This window comes from Entelurus aequoreus, linkage group LG28 (genome assembly GCF_033978785.1).
Source record: "Entelurus aequoreus isolate RoL-2023_Sb linkage group LG28, RoL_Eaeq_v1.1, whole genome shotgun sequence".
In the NCBI taxonomy this organism is placed as follows: domain Eukaryota; kingdom Metazoa; phylum Chordata; class Actinopteri; order Syngnathiformes; family Syngnathidae; genus Entelurus; species Entelurus aequoreus.
Genome location: NC_084758.1, coordinates 33,449,556 through 33,475,558, shown reverse-complemented (window position 1 = coordinate 33,475,558; position 26,003 = coordinate 33,449,556). Strand labels below are relative to the sequence as shown.

Genomic DNA, 26,003 nt, shown 5'->3' with positions numbered 1-26,003 from the left:
TACACATTCATAAATATATATACCGAATATGGATATATATTCAGTATATATGTATATATATATATACTGTATGTGTATATATAATATATATGTATACATACACACATAAAGGTTTGGCATCGGTCAAATCTTTTGAGCCCAACGCGGCACATGAGAACACTTCAGTCTTTATTTGGACAGGCGTCTCCATGGCGACCACGCAGCACAACACGGGTGACGCAGTATAGAGCAAAGCACAGGATTTTATTGGCAGTTATTTCTTTCCAAAGTACACTTTTGTTTGCTAAAAGTGGGAGTGAAAGTTTCAAAATAAAAAGACATTTACATCAAGAAGGACTGAAGGGGTTAATACAAAGTTTAGTTTTAGTGGTATACCAAATGTTTCTGGATGGATTTAGCACCTGGTCCCAAAGAAGCGACTAGCCGCGGCCCTGCTGCTGATGGGCGGAGCTTAGATGACCAGGTCCTGGTCCACGTCCTCTGCGGGCACATGATCAGACATCAGCCCGCCGCAGAAGCAGGAAGTGGCGGCGGCAGATACTCACGCTCCTTGATGCCGAAACAGGCGGCCCACTCCTCCAGGGCGATGTACTTGTCGCTGTCGGCGTCGCACGTCTCGAAGAAGCGCGTGGTGCAATGCTCCATGGGAAGGAGGGGGGCGCGCAGGGGGGCCAGCTCGCCGTGGGTCAGGTACCTGCCCACAAAGACACGTCAGCGTCACGGCGCGGGGAAGGGGGGGGGCGTTCCTACCCGTCGGCGGGGTGCTGGTCCAGTTGTCCGAACTGCCAGTGCACGGGGAAGATGTACATGTTGTAGTTCTTCACAAAGTCGTGCGCCAGCAGGTCCAGAGAATGATCGCCGGCCTGCAGCCTCTTCTCATTCTCGTAGATCTTCTTCACCTGAACGCCAAGCACAAGTCACGTCATCCTTACGGCCATCTTGGCTACTAGCGCCAACTTGAAGTGACCAGTAAGTTCCAGAAGATAAGTTGCTACTTTTTTCCCTACACTTTGAACCCTGCGGCTACTTTATGGATTTTGATTTGCTGATGGCCATAGTGCAAATAGTTTTAAAATAGAACATTTTTGGACAAGTTCACTCATAGCTGGTGATGCTGTGTCCTTCCATTTAGCGCTTTCAACCGGAAGGAGAAGTGTCACTCCGTCTTATAGCCGTCCATAGCGTTTGTACTTGTAGGGATTCTTCATTCATCGCTCCAAGCAATGTTTGTAAGTTTTACAATATAACTAAAACAATTCTTACTTACTAAAGCGTCCCATGTGTGATGTCTGTAAGAGTGTTTTCATGCATATATGTACCATATTTTTCGGACTACAAGTCACAGTTTTTTTCATAGTTTGGCCGGGGGTGCGACTTATACTCAGGAGCGACTTATGTGTGAAATGATTAACACATTACCGTAAAATATCAAATAATATTATTTATCTCATTCACGTAAGAGACTAGACGTATAAGATTTCATGGGATTTAGCGATTAGGAGTGACAGATTGTTTGGTAAACGTATAGCATGTTCTATATGTTATAGTTATTTGAATGACTCTTACCATGATATGTTACGTTAACATACCAGTTGGTTATTTATGCCTCATATAACGTACACTTATTCAGCCTGTTGTTCACTATTCTTTATTTATTTTAAATTGCCTTTCAAATGTCTATTCTTGGTGTTGGGTTTAATCAAATACATTTCCCCAAAAATGTGACTTATACTCTATATATGTTTTTTCCCTTCTTTATTATGCATTTTTGGCCGGTGCGACTTATACTCCGGGGCGACTTATACTCCGAAAAATACGGTACTTACTAAAGCGTCCCATGTGTGATGTCTGTAGGAGTGTTTTCATGCATATTTGTACGTGCTATCGTAATGTAATGAAGATAGCGTCGTTAGCATTAGCTAATATGCTAACAGGTTTACTAGTGTCTGTGTTAGTAATATTTATGTACAATAACGTGTTTTTGTATTGTTTCACTTTCACAAATTCCTCAGTAAATTCACCAAAACGTCACCGTGGAGTTATTGAGTCTGTTTAGCTGATTGGAGAGCTAGCGTGCGCAGCTCGTAGGTCCATGACCACGACTTCTGTTTTGTTTGATCGGCCGTTTTACTGCCTTGTTACAGACACTGTTTGGCAACAATTAAGGTATGTAAATAAACATTCTCATTCTCAACAACTCATTTCACAACACATATATCTGCCACTTATATATGAAACATTTATTCTTCTTCTAAAATTTAGTGGGTGTGGCTTATATAGTTCGCTCTATAGTCCAGAAAATACGATAAATATTGCAATGGGCACAACTGAACTGTCAAAATGCACACACTCAAGTACAAAGTAGGTGCCAAGTAGGTATGACCATTACCATGAATTGATTAACGTGGACCCCGACTTAAACAAGTTGAAAAACGTATTCGGGTGTTACCATTTAGTGGTCAATTGTACGGAATATGTACTGTACTGTGCAATCTACTAATAAAAGTTTCAATCAATCAATCAAAACCAAGTAAGTGCTAACTGTACTGCACTGCTGAGATCCTTCCAAGTGTCTAACTGACCTGTTACTTTTAGTCTTTGACTGGATGAACACAAGTACCAAATAGGTACCAAGTAAGTACCAATAAGTACCAAGTAAGTACTGTACTGCTGAGATCCTTCCAAGTGTCTGACTTGTTACTTCTAGTCTTTGAGTGGATGAACACAAGTACAGAGTAGGTACCAAGTAGGTACCAAGTAAGTACTAACTGTACTGCTGAGATCCTTCCAAGTGTCTAGCTGACTTGTTACTTCTAGTCTTTGAGTGGGAAAGTCAAGCTTGTAAAAATTCTCACCCTGAGCTTCTGCTTCTCAGACAGCAGGTTGTTGTCCTGGTCCCGCTCGTACAAAGTCACCAGAACATTCTTCAGCCAGTCCCTCATGCGCAGAGGAAACTCGTTAAGCTCGTTATCCAGGCAGGGCTCAATGTCTGCAACACACACACACACAACTAATGATGACTTTTATTTTGGAGAAACAACTAATGATGACTTTTATTTTGGAGAAACAACACACACACAACTAATCATGACTTTTATTTTGGAGAAACAACACACACACTACTAATAATGACTTTTATTTTGGAGTGACATGTCAGAAGGTGACATGTTCTCCTGCCTGATCTCCACTTGAGCCCTGCCAGCCTGCTGCTGACTCCACACTTCCTGCCAGCGGGACACTTTGAACACATCCTGTGTTGACTCCGCCCACCCAGCTGCTTGGTCACATGGTCCACCCAAAGTGGTGTGGTTCCAGAAAGATGAGCGTAAACAAAACATGTTTTCTCTTTTAGTCTTTTTGTGTGACGTCTCACCAAATGTTAAACATTTAGTTAAATGTTTAACTAAATGTTTGACTAAATGTTTAACTAAATCTTTGACTAAATGTTTAACTAAGAGTTTGACTAAGTGTTTGACTAAATGTTTAACTAAGTGTTTAACTAAATGTTTAACTAAAGGTTGAACTAAGTGTTTGACTAAATGTTGAACTAAGTGTTGAACTAAATGTTTAACTAAATGTTTAACTAAGTGTTTAACTAAATGTTTAAGTGTTTAACTAAATGTTTGACTAAATGTTTAATTAACTAAATGCTTAATTAAGTGTTTGACTAAGTATTTAACTAAGTGTTTAACTAAGTGTTTGACTAAATGTTTAACTAAATGTTTAACTAAGTGTTTAACTAAGTGTTTAACTAAATGCTTAATTAAATGTTTGACTAAATGTTTAACTACGTGGTTGACTAAACGTTTAACTAAGTGTTTAATGAAATGTTTAATTAAATGTTTAATTAAATGTTTGACTAAGTGTTTAACTAAGTGTTTAACCAAATGTTTAACTAAATGTTTGACTAAATGTTTAACTATGTGGTTGACTAAACGTTTAACTAAGTGTTTAACCAAATGTTTAACTAAATGTTTGACTAAATGTTTAACTAAGTGTTTAACCAAATGTTTAACTAAATGTTTAACTATGTGGTTGACTAAACGTTTAACTAAATGTTTAACTAAGTGTTTAATTAAATGTTTGACTAAATGTTTGACTAAATGTTTGACTACGTGGTTGACTAAACGTTTAACTAAATGTTTAACTAAGTGTTTAATTAAATGTTTGACTAAATGTTTAACTAAATGTTTGACTAAATGTTTGACTAAGTGTTTAACTATGTGTTTGACTAAGTGTTTAACTAAGTGTTTAACCAAATGTTTGACTAAATGTTTGACTAAATGTTTAACTAAATGTTTGACTAAATGTTTGACTAAATGTTTAACTAAATATTTGACTAAATGTTTAACTAAATGTTTGACTAAGTGTTTGACTAAGTGTTTGACTAAATGTTTAACTAAATGTTTAACTAAATGTTTAACTAAGTGTTTAACCGTTTGACTAAATGTTTGACAAAATGTTTGACGTAATGTTTAAATAAGTGTTTAACTAGATGTTTAACTAAGTTTTTACTTAAATGTTTAACTAAATGTTTGACTAAGTGTTCAACTAAATGTTTGACTAAATGTTTAACTAAATGTTTAACTAAATGTTTGACTAAATGTTTGATTAAATGTTTGACTAAGTGTTTAACTAAATGTTTAAATAAATGTTTAACTAAATGTTTAACTAAGTGTTTAACTAAATGTTTAACTAAGTGTTCAACTAAATGTTTGACTAAATGTTTAACTAAATGTTTAACTAAGTGTTTAACTAAATGTTTGACTAAATGTTTGATTAAATGTTTGACTAAGTGTTTAACTAAATGTTTAAATAAATGTTTAACTAAATTTTTAACTAAGTGTTTAACTAAATGTTTAACTAAATGTTTGACTAAATGTTTGATTAAATGTTTGACTAAGTGTTTAAGTGTTTGATGGATGGGTGGATGGATGATGGAATGGATAGGTGGATGGATGGGTGAATGGATGATTAGATGAATGAGTGGATGATGGATGGGTGAATGGATAGATAGATAGATAGATAGATAGATAGATAGATGTATGGTAGGTGGGTGGATGGATGGATGGATGGATGGATGGGTGAATGGATAGATAGATAGATGTATGGTAGGTGGGTGGATGGATGGATGGGTGAATGGATAGATAGATGTATGATAGGTGGGTGGATTGATGGATGGATGATGATGGATGGATGATGATGGATTGATGATGATGGATGGATGGTGGATGGATAGATGATGATGGATAGATAGAAGGATGGATGATGATGGATGGATGGGTGGATGGGTTGTGGTTGGATGGATGGGTGGTGGATGGATGGATGGATGCAAGCCATTAGCATAAATGCTACATAGTGATCATCCTATGCTAACAATGCACAGGTGTGTGTGTTACTCAGAAGATGACATGATGAGTGAAAAGAAGACATGGAAGTAGGAGATGAAAAGCACGGTGTGTCTTCATAAAGGTATGATCCTCCGTCACACCTGGCCAGCTCACCTTTGCAGGGCCCGATGTAGTCCAGGTGCAGCTTGTGGCCCTTCTTGGTGCCCTCCAGCGTGCACTTGGTGGCAAAGAAGTGGCAGGAAGTGTCGTAGGTTTTGTTGTCTGTGCCACAAACCTGCACAGGAGCACAGCAGTCAGACTTTTATTGTGAAAGGCTGGCAGGAAGGGGGCGGACTCACGTGCTCAAACTGTCCCTCTGCGGGGAGGCAGGTGGAGGCGTCCTGGCACACACACATGGGTGTGTTGCTGTCGTCTACCTCACACACCTTGCCCTTCTTGCACTGGTGCTGCTGGCACAGGTCTGTCACACACACACACACACACACACACACACACACACACACACACACACACACACACACACACACACACACACACACACACACACACAAACACACACACACACACACACACACACACACACACACACACACACACACACACACGTTCAGGATGACATCATCGCACTGTCAGCGGGACTCCTCATACTGTATGTGGACACACCTCCTTACTCGGCCTGGCTGTGCTAATCGTTAGCTTGTGCTTGTGCTCTTCCCCGGTCTCACCTCCTCTCTTTCCCTGTCTCACCTCCTCTCTTTCCCTGTCTCACCTCCTCCCTTCGTCGGTCTCACCTCCTCTCTCCCCCGGTCTCACCTCCTCTCTCCCCCTGTCTCACCTCCTCTCTTTCCCTGTCTCACCTTCTCCCTTCGTCGGTCTCACCTCCTCTCTCCCCCGGTCTCACCTCCTCTCTTCCCCTGTCTCACCTCCTCCCTCCCCCGGTCTCACCTCCTCTCTCCCCCAGTCTCACCTCCTCTCTCCCCCAGTCTCACCTCCTCCCTCCCCCGGTCTCACCTCCTCTCTTCCCCTGTCTCACCTCCTCCCTCCCCCGGTCTCACCTCCTCTCTTCCCCTGTCTCACCTCCTCTCTCCCCCAGTCTCACCTCCTCTCTCCCCCAGTCTCACCTCCTCCCTCCCCCGGTCTCACCTCCTCTCTTTCCCTGTCTCAACTCCTCCCTCTCCTGGTCTCACCTCATCCCTCCCCCGGTCTCACCTCCTCCCTCTCCTGGTCTTACCTCCTCTCTTCCTCTGTCTCACCTCCTCCCTCTCCTGGTCTCACCTCTTCCCTCCCCCGGTCTCACCTCCTCTCTTCCTCTGTCTCACCTCCTCCCTCTCCTGGTCTCACCTCCTCCCTCCCCCGGTCTCACCCCCTTCCTCTCCTGGTCTCACATCCTCCCTCCCCCAGGTCTCACCTTCTCTCTTCCTCTGTCTCACCTCCTCCCTCTCCTGGTCTCACCTCTTCCCTCCCCCGGTCTCACCTCCTCTCTTCCTCTATCTCACCTCCTCCCTCTCCTGGTCTCACCTCCTCCCTCCCCCGGTCTCCCCCCCTTCCTCTCCTGGTCTCACGTCCTACCTCTCCCAGGTCTCACCTTCTCTCTTCCTCCGTCTCACCTCCTCTCTTTCCCTGTCTCACCTCCCCCGGTCTCACCTCCTCCCTCCCTCGGTCTCACCTCCTCTCTTCCCATGTCTCACCTCCTCTCTTCCCCTGTCTCACCTCCTCTCTTTCCCTGTCTCAACTCCTCCCTCTCCTGGTCTCATCTCCTCCCTCTCCTGGTCTCATCTCCTCCCTCTCCCTGGTCTCACCTCCTCCCTTCCCTGGTCTCACCTCCTCCCTTCCCTGGTCTCACCTCCTCCCTCCCCCAGTCTCACCTCCTCCCTCCCACCTCAGAGTGCTAGTTAATTACAGAAGGGAGGAGCCATGGCATTGGTCACATGACACCTCAATGTTGTCGCAGGGAAACGAGCGTCTTTGTGTTATGAATTGTGTGTGTGTGTGTGTGCACTCACCCTCGGCAACGTCGTCTTCAACATCTTCTTCGACCTCGATGGCCTCGTCAAACTCTCCAATCTCCACCTGCACGGGGTTGGCCCCGACCTCCACCTCCTGTGAGACGCAGAGGGTCAAAGGTCAGACTGCCAGTGGGGGATTACACTCCCACTGAGGAATGTTCCAAGGGGAGTTTCGCTGGCGACAACAAAGAAGCTTTTATTGCTGAGTGCTGAGCTCAAGCTGGACCACTTCCAGAAGGTTCCTCCCTGGCACAGTGGCAGCAAAATGGCCGGCGTTAGGGAGTATGTGTGAAGGCAACACTCACACTATGATGTCTGGCAACCACCTCTAGAAGCCAACACTCACACTATGATGTCTGGCAACCACCTCTAGAAGGCAACACTCACACTATGATGTCTGGCAACCACCTCTAGAAGGCAACACTCACACTATGATGTCTGGCAACCATCTTTAGAAGGCAACACTCACACTATGATGTCTGGCAACCATCTTTAGAAGGCAACACTCACACTATGACACTATGATGTCTGGCAACCACCTTTAGAAGCTAACACTCACACTATGATGTCTGGAAACCACCTTTAGAAGGCAACACTCACACTATGATGTCTGGCAACCACCTCTAGAAGGCAACACTCACACTATGATGTCTGGCAACCATCTTTAGAAGGCAACACTCACACTATGATGTCTGGCAACCATCTTTAGAAGGCAACACTCACACTATGACACTATGATGTCTGGCAACCACCTTTAGAAGCTAACACTCACACTATGATGTCTGGAAACCACCTTTAGAAGGCAACACTCACACTATGATGTCTGGCAACCACCTTTAGAAGCTAACACTCACACTATGATGTCTGGCAACCACCTTTAGAAGCCAACACTCACACTATGATGTCTGGCAACCACCTCTAGAAGGCAACACTCACACTATGATGTCTGGCAACCATCTTTAGAAGGCAACACTCACACTATGATGTCTGGCAACCACCTTTAGAAGCTAACACTCACACTATGATGTCTGGAAACCACCTTTAGAAGGCAACACTCACACTATGATGTCTGGCAACCACCTTAAGAAGCTAACACTCACACTATGATGTCTGGAAACCACCTTTAGAAGGCAACACTCACACTATGATGTCTGGCAACCACCTCTAGAAGGCAACACTCACACTATGATGTCTGGCAACCATCTTTAGAAGGCAACACTCACACTATGATGTCTGGCAACCATCTTTAGAAGGCAACACTCACACTATGACACTATGATGTCTGGCAACCACCTTTAGAAGCTAACACTCACACTATGATGTCTGGAAACCACCTTTAGAAGGCAACACTCACACTATGATGTCTGGCAACCACCTTTAGAAGCTAACACTCACACTATGATGTCTGGCAACCACCTTTAGAAGCCAACACTCACACTATGATGTCTGGCAACCACCTTAAGAAGCCAACGCTCACACTATGATGTCTGGCAACCACCTTTAGAAGCCAACACACTCACTATGATGTCTGGCAACCACCTTTAGAAGCCAACACTCACACTATGATGTCTGGCGACCACCTCTAGAAGCCAACACACTCACTATGATGTCTGGCAACCACCTTTAGAAGCTAACACTCACACTATGATGTCTGGCGACCACCTCTAGAAGCCAACACACTCACTATGATGTCTGGCAACCACCTTTAGAAGCTAACACTCACACTATGATGTCTGGCAAACACCTTTAGGAGCCAACACTCACACTATGATGTCTGGCAACCACCTTTAGAAGCTAACACTCACACTATGATGTCTGGCAAACACCTTTAGGAGCCAACACTCACACTATAATGTCTGGCAACCATCTTTAAAAGCCAACACTCACACTATGATGTCTGGCAACCGCCTCTAGAAGCCGACACCCACACCGTAGATGTCTGGCAACCACCACCTCTAGGTCAGACTTGATTTGACTTATGTTGTTGTTTTATAACTTTGTGTTTTATAACATTATGTTGTTGTTTTTAACTTTATGTTGTTGTTTTTTAACTTTATGTTGTTGTGTTGTGGTTGTTGTTTTATAACTTTATGTTGTTATTTTTTGGCTTATGTTGTTGTATTTTAACTATTTTATTGTGTTATAGCTTTATTTTATTGTGTTTTAGCTTTATGCTGTTGTGTTTCATAACTCTATGTTGTTGCTTTATAACTTTGTTATTGTTTTATAACTGTATGTTGTTGTTTTTAACTTCATGTTGTTTTTAACTTCATGTTGTTGTTTTATAACTATGTTGTTGTTTTATAACTTTATGTTTGTGTTTTATAACTTTGTTGTTTTATAACTTTGTTTGTTGTATAACTTTATGTTGTTGTTTTATAACTTTATGTTATTGTTTTATAACGTTATGTTGTTGTTTTTAACTTTATGTTGTTTTTATCCTTATGTGTTTGTTTTTAACTTTATGTTGTTGTTTTTAACTTTGTTGTTGTTTTATAACTATGTTGGTGTTTTATAACTTTATGTTGTTGTTTTATAACTTCATGTTGTTGTTTTATAACTTTATGTTATTGTGTTGTGGCTTTTGTTGTCGTGTTCACCACCACCACTACTTAGTCGTAGTACTATTAGTATTAGTATTAGAAGTAGTAGTACTATTAGTATTAGTACTAGTATTAGTATTAGAAGTAGTTGTACTAGTGGTACGTGGGTTTAGATAAGGGGACATTAGTGAAGACTTTATGAATAAAATGAGAAACTTTCTTCTGGTTTGACAAACTTTGGATGGCAGGAAACACTTCTTCATCATGTCCACTTCTACTGGGAACCTTCATCAACTCTATTTTCTGATGACAACCCTTTGACTACTGATGATGACATCATCACCATGACATCATCACCAGCAAGTAGATGCTGCAAACTGACTCACCTCCACAACTGGATCTTCCACCACCAGCTCCTCGTCCATCACCAGCTCCTCATCCATTGGCTGCTCCTCAGTCTGAGAGAGAGAGCGCAAGAGAGCGAGAGAGAGAGAGTAAACAGGTGATTGTGTGAGGAGCAGCCATCAAACAGGAAGTGACATGACTTACAGGAGCAGCCATGGCGTGTCCTGCCAGGCAGAGGAGGAAGACGATCCACACCTTCATCATAAATGTCTGCAGACACAAAGACAACAATTATACAACAAGTCCCACACATCCTAACTGTTAGCATGTGTCAAGTATATACTTATATGACTCTCAGGTGTATGGCTGCAAAACTAGCTAAAAAAAAGTTAGCTGTTAACATGCTAACGTTTGCATGTTAACAGCTAACGCTAAAAGACGCATGATAGCAGGTCAACAAGAGTGTCCAGGATCCAAGTGTGTCCAGGTACCTGGACCAGGATCCAAGTGTGTCCAGGTTTGTTGGACCAGGTTCGTGGACCAGCATCCAAGTGTGTCCAGGTTCATGGACCAGGATCCAAGTGTGTCCAGGTTCATGGACCAGGATCCAAGTGTGTACAGGTTCGTGGACCAGGATCCAAGTGTGTACAGGTTCGTGGACCCGGATCCAAGTGTATCCAGGTTTGTGGACCAGGATTCAAGTGTGTCCAGGTTTGTGGTCCATGATCCAAGTGTGTTCAGGTTTGTCGGACCAGGTTTGTGGACCGGGATCCAAGTGTGTCCAGGTTCGTGGACCAGGATCCAAGTGTGTCCAGGTTTGTGGACCATGATCCAAGTGTATCCAGGTTTTAAGACCAGGATCTAAGTGTGTCCAGGTTCGTGGACCAGGATCCAAGTGTGTCCAGGTTTGTGGCCCATGATCCAAGTGTGTCAAGGTTTGTGGCCCATGATCCAAGTGTGTCCAGGTTTGTGGCCCATGATCCAAGTGTATCCAGGTTTGTGGCCTACGATCCAAGTGTGTCCAGGTTTGTGGCCTACGATCCAAGTGTGTCCAGGTTTGTGGCCCATGATCCAAGTGTGTCCAGGTTTGTGGCCCATGATCCAAGTGTGTCCAGGTTTGTGGCCCATGATCCAAGTGTGTCCAGGTTCGTGGACCAGGATCCAAGTGTGTCCAGGTTCGTGGACAAGGGTCCAAGTGTGTCCAGGTTCATGGACAAGGATCCAAGTGTGTCCAGGTTCGTGGCCCATGATCCAAGTGTGTCCAGGTTTGTGGCCCATGATCCAAGTGTGTCCAGGTTTGTCGGACCAGGTTCGTTGACCAGGATCCAAGTGTGTCCAGGTCTGTGGCCCATGATCCAAGTGTGTACAGGTTTGTCGGACCACGTTCGTGGCCCATGATCCAAGTGTGTCCAGGTTCGTGGACCAGGATCCAAGTGTGTCCAGGTTCGTGGACAAGGGTCCAAGTGTGTCCAGGTTCATGGACAAGGATCCAAGTGTGTCCAGGTTCGTGGCCCATGATCCAAGTGTGTCCAGGTTTGTGGCCCATGATCCAAGTGTGTCCAGGTTTGTCGGACCAGGTTCGTGGACCAGGATCCAAGTGTGTCCAGGTTTGTGGCCCATGATCCAAGTGTGTACAGGTTTGTCGGACCAGGTTCGTGGCCCATGATCCAAGTGTGTCCAGGTTTGTCGGACCAGGTTCGTATACCAGGATCCAAGTGTGTCCAGGTTCGTGGCCCAGAGTTCAAGTGTGGATAGGACAGGACCATGAGGCCCCAGGTCCATGAAGGTGTCCTGGTATGTTGTCTAGTCCACATGACAGGACAGGACCACCTCACAGTGCCAACATGAAGACCTCCAGGTGGACTTGTTCCATTCTCCATTAAATATTGATTTGTCAAGCTGAGGATCCCTGCGCTGGTCTCTGCACCCTGGACTCCTTCAAGGTGGACTTGCTGTGCAGAAAGGTGATGGAAAGTCCCAAAGAGTTTGGGAGAAGGTGGAGTAAACATGGACAGTCAGGTGTTTGACTTGCAGTGTTTTATTTGGAAAGTTCCTCCACTTGGTCTCATAAATGAGCTCTTTGCTCCAGAGAGGATTTGATTGGCTGGCTGGTGAGAGTCCACACGCACTGAGGAACATGTTTTCTTCTGCTCCGCCATAAGGTCCATACCGCCGCTCTCATTTCCTGCTCTGGGCCACATCCACCAAACAGGAAGCCAGTGCCATCCAAGTCTGGATTCTTCAGTCTTCCTCAGCTGGGATTGATTTCCGCTATCTTTAATTCAGAGCTACTTTTGTTCTCGCCAGGAAACATTCAAAGAACGTTCTACAAACCCCGTTTCCATATGAGTTGGGAAATTGTGTTAGATGTAAATATAAATGGAATACAATTATTTGCAAATCATTTTCAAGCCATATTCAGTTGAATGCACTACAAAGACAACATATTTGATGTTCAACCTCATAAACTTTATTTTTTTGGGCAAATAATAATTAACTTAGAATTTCATGGCTGCAACACATGCCAAAGTAGTTGGGAAAGGGCATGTTCACCACTGTGTTACATGGCCTTTCCTTTTAACAACACTCAGTAAACGTTTGGGAACTGAGGAAACTAATTGTTGAAGCTTTGAAAGTGGAATTCTTTCCCATTCTAGTTTTATGTAGAGCTTCAGTCGTTCAACAGTCCGGGGTCTCCACTGTCGTATTTTACGCTTCATAATGCGCCACACATTTTCCATGGGAGACAGGTCTGGACAGGAAAGTACCCGCACTCTTTTTTTTTACGAAGCCACGCTGTTGTAACACATGCTGAATGTGGCTTGGCATGGTCTTGCTGAAATAAGCAGGGGCGTCCATGAAAAAGATGGCACTTAGGTGGCAGCATATGTTGTTCCAAAACCTGTATGTACCTTTCAGCATGAATGGTGCCTTCACAGATGTGTAAGTTACCCATGCCTTGGGCACTAATACACCCCCATACCATCACACATGCTGCCTTTTACACTTTGCGTCGATAACAGTCTGGATGGTTCGCTTCCCCTTTGGTCCCGATGACACGATGTCGAATATTTCCAAAAACAATTTGAAATGTGGACTCGTCAGACCACGGAACACTTTTCCACTTTGCATCAGTCCATCTTAGATGATCTCGGGCCCAGAGAAGCCGGCGGCGTTTGTGGGTGTTGTTGATAAATGGCTTTCGCTTTGCATAGTAGAGCTTTAACTTGCACTTACAGATGTAGCGACCAACTGTATTTAGTGACAGTGGGTTTCTGAAGTGTTCCTGAGCCCATGTGGTGATATCCTTTAGAGATTGATGTCGGTTTTTGATACAGTGCCGTCTGAGGGATGGAAGGTCACGGTCATTCAATGTTGGTTTCCGGCCATGCCGCTTACGTGGAGTGATTTCTCCACATTCTCTGAACCTTTTGATGATATTATATTATAATCCCTAAATTTCTTGCAATTGCACTTTGAGAAACGTTGTTCTTAAACTGTTTGACTATTTGCTCTCGCAGTTGTGGACAAAGTGGTGTACCTCACCCCATCCTTTCTTGTGAAAGACTGAGCATTTTTTTGGGAAGCTGTTTTTATACCCAATCATGGCACCCACCTGTTCACAATTAGCCTGCACACCTGTGGGATGTTCCAAATAAGTGTTTGATGAGCATTCCTCAACTTGATCAGTATTTATTGCCACCTTTCCCAACTTCTTTGTCACGTGTTGCTGCCATAAAATTCTAAAGTTAATGATTATTTGCACAAAAAAAAATGTTTATCAGTTTGAACATGAAATATGTTGTCTTTGTAGCATATTCAACTGAATATGGCTTGAAAAGGATTTGCAAATCATTGTATTCCGTTTATATTTACATCTAACACCATTTCCCAACTCATATGGAAACGGGGTTTGTAGATAAAAATTTGAGTGTTGAGTTGAGGCAGGAAGTGAAGAACTAACAAGTAACCTGAGATGCTTTCAAGTCTTGTTGTGACTTTCCCTGAAGCCACGCCCACATGCCTGACACTCTCTCAACATGCACGCGCTCCTACAAAATAAAAGCCTCCTGAGCTGAAGTTTCCCCGTTAGACATTCAGTAAGCTGGTCTCACCTCCTCTCTTCCCCGGTCTCACCTCCTCTCTTCCCCGATCTCACATCTGCCCTCCCCCTGTCTCACCTCCTCCCTTCCCCAATCTCACCTCCTCTCTTCCCCTGTCTTACCTCCTCCCTTCCCCGATCTCACCTCCTCTCTTCCCCTGTCTCACCTCCTCCCTTCCCCGGTCTCACCTCCTCTCTTCCCCGGTCTCACCTCCTCTCTTCCCCTGTCTCACCTCCGCCCTCCCCCTGTCTTACCTCCTCCCTTCCCCGGTCTCACCTCCTCTCTTCCCCGGTCTCACCTCCGCCCTCCCCCAGTCTCACCTCCTCCCTCCCCCCGGTCTCACCTCCTCTCTTCCCTGTCTCACCTCCTCTCTTCCCGGTCTCACCTCCTCTCTTCCCCGGTCTCACCTCCGCCCTCCCCCTGTCTTACCTCCTCCCTCCCCCAGTCTCACCTCCTCTCTTCCCCTGTCTCACCTCCTCCCTCCCCCGGTCTCACCTCCTCTCTTCCCCTGTCTCACCTCCTCTCTTCCCCGGTCTCACCTCCGCCTCCCCCTGTCTTACCTCCTCCCTTCCCCGGTCTCACCTCCTCTCTTCCCCGGTCTCACCTCCGCCCTCCCCCTGTCTTACCTCCTCCCTCCCCCGGTCTCACCTCCTCCCTCCCCCCGGTCTCACCTCCTCTCTTCCCCTGTCTCACCTCCTCTCTTCCCCGGTCTCACCTCCTCCCTCCCCCGGTCTCACCTCCTCTCTTCCCCTGTCTCACCTCCTCTCTCCCCCGGTCTCACCTCCTCTCTTCCCCTGTCTCACCTCTGCCCTCCCTCTGTCTGACCTCCTCCTTCCCCCGGTCTCACCTCCTCTCTTCCCCTGTCTCACCTCCTCTCTCCCCCGGTCCTCACCTCCTCTCTTCCCCTGTCTCACCTCTGCCCTCCCTCTGTCTGACCTCCTCCTTCCCCCGGTCTCACCTCCTCTCTTCCCCTGTCTCACCTCCTCTCTTCCAGCACACCTCCACAACTTGCAACTTCTAGCACACCTCCACAACTTCCCCTGTCTCACCTCCTCTCTTCCCCGGTCTCACCTCCGCCCTCCCCCTGTCTTACCTCCTCCCTTCCCCAGTCTCACCTCCTCTCTTCCCCGGTCTCACCTCCTCTCTTCCCCTGTCTCACCTCCGCCCTCCCCCTGTTTTACCTCCTCCCTTCCCCGGTCTCACCTCCGCCCTCCCCCAGTCTCACCTCCTCCCTCCCCGGTCTCACCTCCTCTCTTCCCCTGTCTCACCTCCTCTCTTCCCCGGTCTCACCTCCTCTCTTCCCCGGTCTCACCTCCGCCCTCCCCCTGTCTTACCTCCTCCCTCCCCCAGTCTCACCTCCTCTCTTCCCCTGTCTCACCTCCACCCTCCCCCGGTCTCACCTCCTCTCTTCCCCTGTCTCACCTCCTCTCTTCCCCAGTCTCACCTCCGCCCTCCCCCTGTCTTACCTCCTCCCTTCCCCGGTCTCACCTCCTCTCTTCCCCGGTCTCACCTCCGCCCTCCCCCGGTCTCACCTCCTCTCTTCCCCTGTCTCACCTCCTCTCTTCCCCGGTCTCACCTCCGCCCTCCCCCTGTCTTACCTCCTCCCTTCCCCGGTCTCACCTCCTCTCTTACCCGGTCTCACCTCCTCTCTTCCCCGGTCTCACCTCCGCCCTCCCCCTGTCTTACCTCCTCCCTCCCCCGGTCTCACCTCCTCCCTCCCCCGGTCTCACCTCCTCTCTTCCCCTGTCTCACCTCCTCTCTCCCCCGGTCTCACCTCCTCTCTTCCCCTGTCTCACCTCTGCCCTCCCTCTGTCTGACCTCCTCCTTCCCCGGTCTCACCTCCTCTCTTCCCTGTCTCACCTCCTCTCTCCCCCGGTCTCACCTCCTCTCTTCCCCTGTCTCACCTCTGCCCTCCCTCTGTCTGACCTCCTCCTTCCCCCGGTCTCACCTCCTCTCTTCCCCTGTCTCACCTCCTCTCTTCCCCGGTCTCACCTCCTCTCTTACCCGGTCTCACCTCCTCTCTTCCCCGGTTTCACCTCCGCCCTCCCCCTGTCTTACCTCCTCCCTCCCCCGGTCTCACCTCCTCCCTCCCCCGGTCTCACCTCCTCTCTTCCCCGGTCTCACCTCCTCCCTCCCCCGGTCTCACCTCCTCCCTCCCCCCGGTCTCACCTCCTCTCTTCCCCTGTCTCACCTCCTCTCTCCCCCGGTCTCACCTCCTCTCTTCCCCTGTCTCACCTCTGCCCTCCCTCTGTCTGACCTCCTCCTTCCCCGGTCTCACCTCCTCTCTTCCCCTGTCTCACCTCCTCTCTCCCCCGGTCTCACCTCCTCTCTTCCCCTGTCTCACCTCTGCCCTCCCTCTGTCTGACCTCCTCCTTCCCCCGGTCTCACCTCCTCTCTTCCCCTGTCTCACCTCCTCTCTTCCCCGGTCTCACCTCCGCCCTCCCCCCTGTCTTACCTCCTCCCTTCCCCGGTCTCACCTCCTCTCTTCCCCGGTCTCACCTCCTCTCTTCCCCGGTCTTACCTCCTCCCTCCCCCGGTTCTCACCTCCTCCCTCCCCCGGTCTCACCTCCTCTCTTCCCCTGTCTCACTTCCTCTCTTCCCCGGTCTCACCTCCTCCCTCCCCCGGTCTCACCTCCTCTCTTCCCCTGTCTCACCTCCTCTCTCCCCCGGTCTCACCTCTGCCCTCCCTCTGTCTGACCTCCTCCTTACCCCGGTCTCACCTCCTCTCTTCCCGTCTCACCTCCGCCCTCCCCTGTCTCACCTCCTCTCTTCCAGCACACCTCCACAACTTGCAACTTCCAGCACACCTCCACAACTTCCCCTGTCTCACCTCCTCTCTTCCCGGTCTCACCTCCGCCCTCCCCCTGTCTTACCTCCTCCCTTCCCCGGTCTCACCTCCTCTCTTCCCCGGTCTCACCTCCTCTCTTCCCCTGTCTCACCTCCGCCCTCCCCCTGTCTTACCTCCTCCCTCCCCGGTCTCACCTCCTCTCTTCCCCTGTCTCACCTCCTCTCTTCCCCGGTCTCACCTCCTCCCTCTCCCGGTCTCACCTCCTCTCTTCCCCTGTCCTCACCTCCTCTCTCCCCGGTCTCACCTCCTCTCTTCCCCTGTCTCACCTCTGCCCTCCCTCTGTCTGACCTCCTCCTTCCCCGGTCTCACCTCCTCTCTTCCCCTGTCTCACCTCCGCCCTCCCCTGTCTCACCTCCTCTCTTCCAGCACACCTCCACAACTTGCAACTTCCAGCACACCTCCACAACTTCCCCTGTCTCACCTCCTCTCTTCCCGGTCTCACCTCCGCCCTCCCCCTGTCTTACCTCCTCCCTTCCCCGGTCTCACCTCCTCTCTTCCCCGGTCTCACCTCCTCTCTTCCCCTGTCTCACCTCCGCCCTCCCCCTGTCTTACCTCCTCCCTCCCCGGTCTCACCTCCTCTCTTCCCCTGTCTCACCTCCTCTCTTCCCCGGTCTCACCTCCTCCCTCTCCCGGTCTCACCTCCTCTCTTCCCCTGTCTCACCTCCTCTCTCCCCCGGTCTCACCTCCTCTCTTCCCCTGTCTCACCTCTGCCCTCCCTCTGTCTGACCTCCTCCTTCCCCCGGTCTCACCTCCTCTCTTCCCCTGTCTCACCTCCGCCCTCCCCTGTCTCACCTCCTCTCTTCCAGCACACCTCCACAACAAAACAGCCACAAAGAAAACGTCGGACTTTGTGACTGAAGGAAGTTAATGACATTGTGAAATAAATATCCTTATTATTATATAATGAATATTCAACATTAGACAAGATGGTGAAATAAATATGTCTAATGAATGTTATTATTATATAATATATATCCAACATTAGACAAGATGGTGAAAGTCTGAGACTTTAGGAAGTCATCTTTGAACAGCTGCTGGGTGGTCACCATGGCAACCTGCATTCCTTCACTTGGGAGTGAACAACAAGCTGAGACAAAATGTCTTCTTCTTCTTTCTCTCCTCTTCATTTAAGGAATGCATTACCTCCCCTGTCTCACCTCCTCTCTTCCCCCCTGTCTCTCCTCCTCCCTCCCCCTGTCTCACCTCCTCCCTCCCCCAGTCTCACCTCCTCCCTCCCCCAGTCTCACCTCCTACCTCCCCCAGTCTAACCTCTCTTCATAATATTTATGTGCAAACAATAAATAATAAGTGCATTGTTTAGTGTATTCATATAAAAATATTGTATTGTATAGTGTACTACTACTACTAATAGTGTATTGTATAGTGTACTACTACTAATAGTGTATTGTGTAGTGTACTACTACTACTACTACTGTATTGTATAGTGTACTACTACTACTACTACTACTGTATTGTATAGTGTACTACTACTACTAATAGTGTATCACACAGTGTACTATTACTACTGTTAGTGTATTATATAGTGTACTACTACTAATAGTGTATTGTGTAGTGTACTACTACTACTAATAGTGTATTGTATAGTGTACTACTACTACTAATAGTGTATTGTATAGTGTACTATTACTACTACTAATAGTATATTGTATAGTGTACTATTACTGCTACTAATAGTGTATTGTATAGTGTACTACTACTACTAATAGTGTATTGTATAGTGTACTACTACTACTAATAGTGTATTGTATAGTGTACTACTACTACTAATAGTATATTGTATAGTGTACTATTACTACTACTAATAGTATATTGTATAGTGTACTATTACTGCTACTAATAGTGTATTGTATAGTGTACTACTACTACTAATAGTGTATTGTATAGTGTACTACTACTACTAATAGTGTATTGTATAGTGTACTACTACTACTAATAGTGTATTGTATAGTTTACTACTACTACTACTACTAATAGTGTATTGTATAGTGTACTACTACTACTAATAGTGTATTGTATAGTGTACTACTACTACTACTAATAGTGTATTGTGTAGTGTACTACTACTACTAATGGTGTATTGTATAGTGTACTACTACTACTACTAATAGTGTATTGTGTAGTGTACTACTACTACTAATGGTGTATTGTATAGTGTACTAATGATAATAAAAGTGTATTAATAATAACTATTGTATTGTTTGTGTAGCAGCACGAAGAAAATTTTTTTTTTTTTTTTGTGTTGTGCAAGTTGAGGTGCACTTTTTGCTAAAATGTTTATGTCAATAATCAACTTAAAGAATAAGAAAAAGAGAGTTTGTGTCAATAATCAACTTAAAGAATAAGACAGATAAAGTGTGTGTCAATAATCAACACGCAAGAATAAGACAAAGTGTGTGTCAATAATAAACATGCAAGAGTAAGAAAAATCCAGTTTGTGTCAATAATAAGACACAGTTTGTGTGAATAATCAACACGCAGGAGTAAGAAAAATCCAGTTTGTGTGTTGGCAAAGTGAGTGGGAGTGGGTGCTCTTACCTTTGGGAGAAGCGGCAGAGAAGTGGTGAGAGAGAGACTTTTCACACGGGACAACTAGTGGAGGACAACCCCCCTTTCTCTCGCCCACTCTTGCACACATGCTGGGAGGGGCTCCACTCCCACCACAAATTGGGCTGCTCTTGTTGACATGAAAGCCCAAATTAGTGGTGCAGGAATATAAATACAAATGTACAGGAAGTCGACTTTTCTCCACAAACACAAATGCTCTCTTCTAACTTGATTCAGCGTTTTAAGTGTAAAAAGAAGTCAAACTGTTAGCAGGATAAAGAGCATTCAGCTGTGTCTCAAATACTTGTCAGTACACTTCAGTAAGTACACTGTGTACTTACCTCTTAAATGCAACAATTTGGACAGTTTTGCTTTGCATTTTGACAACATAGTCATAAACAAAACACCACGTACCCACTCAGTACAACACACTTACACACTCAGTGGAACACACTCAGTGCAAGTACACACATGTAACACACTTATACACTCAGTGTAGGTACACACGTGTAACACACTTACACACTCAAAGACTAAGTGTACTCATTGAGACATGGGCTGTGTCTCAAATGGAATAGATAACTTGTGTACTAAGTTACAGCGTGAGTACACTTAAAGTGTGGTGATGTCCCAAATATATTACTGTTGTTGTGTACCATAGCAATATTTACTTACTTCTTAATCTTCTTCTCTCCTTTTTATTGGTGAAAGGCAACCACTACACTTAGCTCCTCCCCTTCTGCGAGGCAGCCAAGATGGCGTTCAGTGCAAGATCGCAGTAGAGACAAGTGCACTGCATTTTACCTCACTTGAGCACTTAAAGCGTTCATTAAAAATATAAACACATAGAATTACATTTTAAAACAATTACTTAAAATAAATAAGTTAAAAAAGTAAGTTATAAATAACATCACATCATATATAAGTACAGAAGTGTGAGACAGTCTTAAAGTTGTGTTACTTATTTTGGTCTCCTTGACAACGGGTCAGGCTTTAAACGTTTGTGAGACTTTAGTGCGACTGTAGCGGCGCTTGAAGGGCCTTCAGTGTTTGTCATGAAGAAACAAACTAACTCTCCTCCACACATAAACTAAATCTCCTCCACACATAAACTAACTCTCCTCCACAAAGACACAAACTAACTCTCTTCCATAAATAAACTAACTCTCCTCCACAAAGACACAAACTAACTCTCTTCCATAAATAAACTAACTCTCCTCCACAAAGACACACACTAACTCTCCTCCACACACAAACTAACTCTCCTCCACACACAAACTAACTCTCCTCCACACACAAACTAACTCTCCTCCACACACAAACTAACTCTCCTCCACACACAAACTAACTGTCATTCACACGCACACAAACTAACTCTCCTTCACACATTAACTAAATCTCCCCCACAAACAAACTAAATCTCCTCCACACACAAACTAACTCTCCTCCACACAAACTAACTTTCCTCTACGAAGACACAAACTAACTCTCCTCCACACAAACTAACTTTCCTCTACGAAGACACAAACTAACTCTCCTTCACACACACAAACTAACTCTGCCCCATTAAGAGACACACTACCTCTCCTCCATGAAGACAAACTAACTCTCCTCCATGAAGACACAAAGTAACTCTCCTCAATGAAGACACAAAGTAACTGTCCTTCATGAAGACACAAAGTAATTCTCCTCCATGAAGACACAAAGTAACTGTCCTTCATGAAGACACAAAGTAACTGTCCTTCATGAAGACACAAAGTAACTCTCCTCTATGAAGACACTAACTCTCCTCCATGAAGACACAAACTAACTCTCCTCCATGAATACACAAACATACTCTCCTCCATGAAGACACAAACTAACTCTCCTCCATGAAGACACAAACTAACTCTCCTCCATGAAGACACAAAGTAACTGTCCTCCATGAAGACACAAAGTAACTGTCCTTCATGAAGACACAAAGTAACTCTCCTCCATGAAGACACTGACTGTCCTCCATGAAGACACTAACTGTCCTCCATGAAGACACAAACTAACTCTCCTCCATGAAGACACAAAGTAAATGTCCTTCATGAAGACACAAACTAACTGTCCTTCATGAAGACACAAACTAACTCTCCTTCATGAAGACACAAAGTAACTCTCCTCCATGAAGACACAAAGTAACTCTCCTCCATGAAGACACAAAGTAACTGTCCTTCATGAAGACACAAAGTAACTCTCCTTCATGAAGACACAAAGTAATTCTCCTCCATGAAGACACAAAGTAACTCTCCTTCATGAAGACACAAAGTAATTCTCCTCCATGAAGACACAAAGTAACTCTCCTTCATGAAGACACAAAGTAATTCTCCTCCATGAAGACACAAAGTAACTCTCCTTCATGAAGACACAAAGTAATTCTCCTCCATGAAGACACAAAATAACTCTCCTTCATGAAGACACAAAGTAATTCTCCTCCATGAAGACACAAAGTAACTGTCCTTCATGAAGACACAAAGTAACTCTCCTCTATGAAGACACTAACTGTCCTCCATGAAGACACTAACTGTCCTCCATGAAGACACAAACTAACTCTCCTCCATGAATACACAAACATACTCTCCTCCATGAAGACACAAACTAACTCTCCTCCATGAAGACACAAACTAACTCTCCTCCATGAAGACACAAACTAACTCTCCTCCATGAAGACACAAAGTAACTCTCCTTCATGAAGACACAAACTAACTCTCCTCCATGAAGACACAAACTAACTCTCCTCCATGAAGACACAAAGTAACTGTCCTTCATGAAGACACAAAGTAACTCTCCTCCATGAAGACACTAACTGTCCTCCATGAAGACACTAACTGTCCTCCATGAAGACAAACTAACTCTCCTCCATGAAGACACAAAGTAACTGTCCTTCATGAAGACACACACTAACTGTCCTCCATGAAGACACAAAGTAACTCTCCTCCATGAAGACACTAACTGTCCTCCATGAAGACACAAAGTAACTGTCCTCCATGAAGACACAAAGTAACTGTCCTTCATGAAGACACACACTAACTGTCCTCCATGAAGACACAAAGTAACTCTCCTCCATGAAGACACTAACTGTCCTCCCTGAAGACACAAACTAACTCTCCTCCATGAAGACACAAAGTAACTGTCCTTCATTAAGACACAAACTAACTCTCCTCCATGAAGACACAAAGTAACTGTCCTTCATGAAGACACACACTAACTGTCCTCCATGAAGACACAAAGTAACTGTCCTTCATGAAGACACACACTAACTGTCCTCCATGAAGACACAAAGTAACTGTCCTTCATGAAGACACACACTAACTGTCCTCCATGAAGACACAAAGTAACTCTCCTCCATGAAGACACTAACTGTCCTCCATGAAGACACAAAGTAACTGTCCTCCATGAAGACACAAAGTAACTGTCCTTCATGAAGACACACACTAACTGTCCTCCATGAAGACACAAAGTAACTCTCCTCCATGAAGACACTAACTGTCCTCCATGAAGACACAAACTAACTCTCCTCCATGAAGACACAAAGTAACTCTCCTCCATGAAGACACTAACTGTCCTCCATGAAGACACAAAGTAACTGTCCTCCATGAAGACACAAAGTAACTGTCCTTCATGAAGACACACACTAACTGTCCTTCATGAAGACACACACTAACTGTCCTCCATGAAGACACAAACTAACTCTCCTCCATGAAGACACAAACTAACTCTCCTCCATGAAGACACAAAGTAACTGTCCTTCATTAAGACACAAACTAACTCTCCTCCATGAAGACACAAACTAACTCTCCTCCATGAAGACACAAAGTAACTGTCCTTCATTAAGACACAAACTAACTCTCCTCCATGAAGACACAAAGTAACTGTCCTTCATTAAGACACAAACTAACTCTCCTCCATGAAGACACAGAGTAACTGTCCTCCATGAAGACACAAAGTAACTGTCCTTCATGAAGACACACACTAACTGTCCTCCATGAAGACACAAAGTAACTCTCCTCCATGAAGACACTAACTGTCCTCCATGAAGAGACAAACTAACTCTCCTTCACACACAAACTAACTCTCGTCATCATGGCAGCTGCAGAGTCCCGTGAGACAGAAGCAATGGAGCAGTCTCCATGAAGACACAAAGTAACTCTCCTCCATGAAGACACTAACTGTCCTCCATGAAGACACAAAGTAACTGTCCTCCATGAAGACACAAAGTAACTCTCCTCCATGAAGACACTAACTGTCCTCCATGAAGACACAAACTAACTCTCCTCCATGAAGACACAAAGTAACTCTCCTCCATGAAGACACTAACTGTCCTCCATGAAGACACAAAGTAACTGTCCTCCATGAAGACACAAAGTAACTGTCCTCCATGAAGACACAAAGTAACTCTCCTTCATGAAGACACAAAGTAACTGTCCTCCATGAAGACACAAAGTAACTGTCCTTCATGAAGACACAAAGTAACTGTCCTCCATGAAGACACAAAGTAACTGTCCTTCATGAAGACACACACTAACTGTCCTCCATGAAGACACAAAGTAACTCTCCTCCATGAAGACACTAACTGTCCTCCATGAAGACACAAACTAACTCTCCTCCATGAAGACACAAAGTAACTCTCCTCCATGAAGACACTAACTAACTCTCCTCCATGAAGACACTAACTGTCCTCCATGAAGACACAAACTAACTCTCCTCCATGAAGACACAAAGTAACTGTCCTTCATTAAGACACAAACTAACTCTCCTCCATGAAGACACAAAGTAACTGTCCTTCATTAAGACACAAACTAACTCTCCTCCATGAAGACACAAAGTAACTGTCCTCCATGAAGACACAAAGTAACTGTCCTTCATGAAGACACACACTAACTGTCCTCCATGAAGACACAAAGTAACTCTCCTCCATGAAGACACTAACTGTCCTCCATGAAGACACAAACTAACTCTCCTCCATGAAGACACAAAGTAACTGTCCTCCATGAAGACACTAACTGTCCTCCATGAAGACACAAAGTAACTGTCCTCCATGAAGACACAAAGTAACTGTCCTTCATGAAGACACACACTAACTGTCCTTCATGAAGACACACACTAACTGTCCTTCATGAAGACACAAAGTAACTGTCCTCCATGAAGACACAAACTAACTCTCCTCCATGAAGACACTAACTGTCCTCCATGAAGACACAAACTATCTCTCCTCCATGAAGACACAAACTAACTCTCCTCCATGAAGACACAAAGTAACTGTCCTTCATTAAGACACAAACTAACTCTCCTCCATGAAGACACAAAGTAACTGTCCTTCATTAAGACACAAACTAACTCTCCTCCATGAAGACACAAACTAACTGTCCTCCATGAAGACACAAAGTAACTGTCCTTCATGAAGACACACACTAACTGTCCTCCATGAAGACACAAAGTAACTCTCCTCCATGAAGACACTAACTGTCCTCCATGAAGACACAAACTAACTCTCCTCCATGAAGACACAAAGTAACTCTCCTCCATGAAGACACTAACTGTCCTCCATGAAGACACAAAGTAACTGTCCTCCATGAAGACACAAAGTAACTGTCCTTCATGAAGACACACACTAACTGTCCTTCATGAAGACACACACTAACTGTCCTTCATGAAGACACAAAGTAACTGTCCTCCATGAAGACACAAAGTAACTGTCCTCCATGAAGACACTAACTGTCCTCCATGAAGACACAAACTAACTCTCCTCCATGAAGACACAAAGTAACTGTCCTTCATTAAGACACAAACTAACTCTCCTCCATGAAGACACAAAGTAACTGTCCTTCATTAAGACACAAACTAACTCTCCTCCATGAAGACACAAACTAACTCTCCTCCATGAAGACACAAAGTAACTGTCCTTCATGAAGACACACACTAACTGTCCTCCATGAAGACACAAAGTAACTCTCCTCCATGAAGACACTAACTGTCCTCCATGAAGACACAAAGTAACTCTCCTTCACACACAAACTAACTCTCGTCATCATGGCAGCTGCAGAGTCCTGTGAGACAGAAGTAATGGAGCAGTCTCCATGAAGACACAAACTAACTCTCCTCCATGAAGACACTAACTGTCCTCCATGAAGACACAAACTATCTCTCCTCCATGAAGACACAAACTAACTCTCCTCCATGAAGACACAAAGTAACTGTCCTTCATTAAGACACAAACT

The 26,003-nt window shown here is 45.2% G+C and overlaps 1 protein-coding gene across 1 annotated transcript; it reads right to left on the bottom strand.

Annotated features, from left to right (window-relative positions):
• Positions 1-224: 224 nt before the first annotated feature.
• sparc (secreted protein, acidic, cysteine-rich (osteonectin)) lies at positions 225-19,799 on the bottom strand. Its single transcript, XM_062039719.1, has 10 exons — positions 19,753-19,799; positions 10,450-10,515; positions 10,287-10,358; positions 7,355-7,451; positions 5,690-5,811; positions 5,505-5,625; positions 2,856-2,989; positions 751-899; positions 546-694; positions 225-480 (listed from the first exon to the last, which is right to left on the bottom strand). Exons 2-10 carry the CDS (start codon positions 10,507-10,509, stop codon positions 452-454), a joined length of 933 nt encoding a protein of 310 aa, XP_061895703.1. The 5' UTR covers positions 10,510-10,515; positions 19,753-19,799; the 3' UTR covers positions 225-451.
• Positions 19,800-26,003: the final 6,204 nt, after the last annotated feature.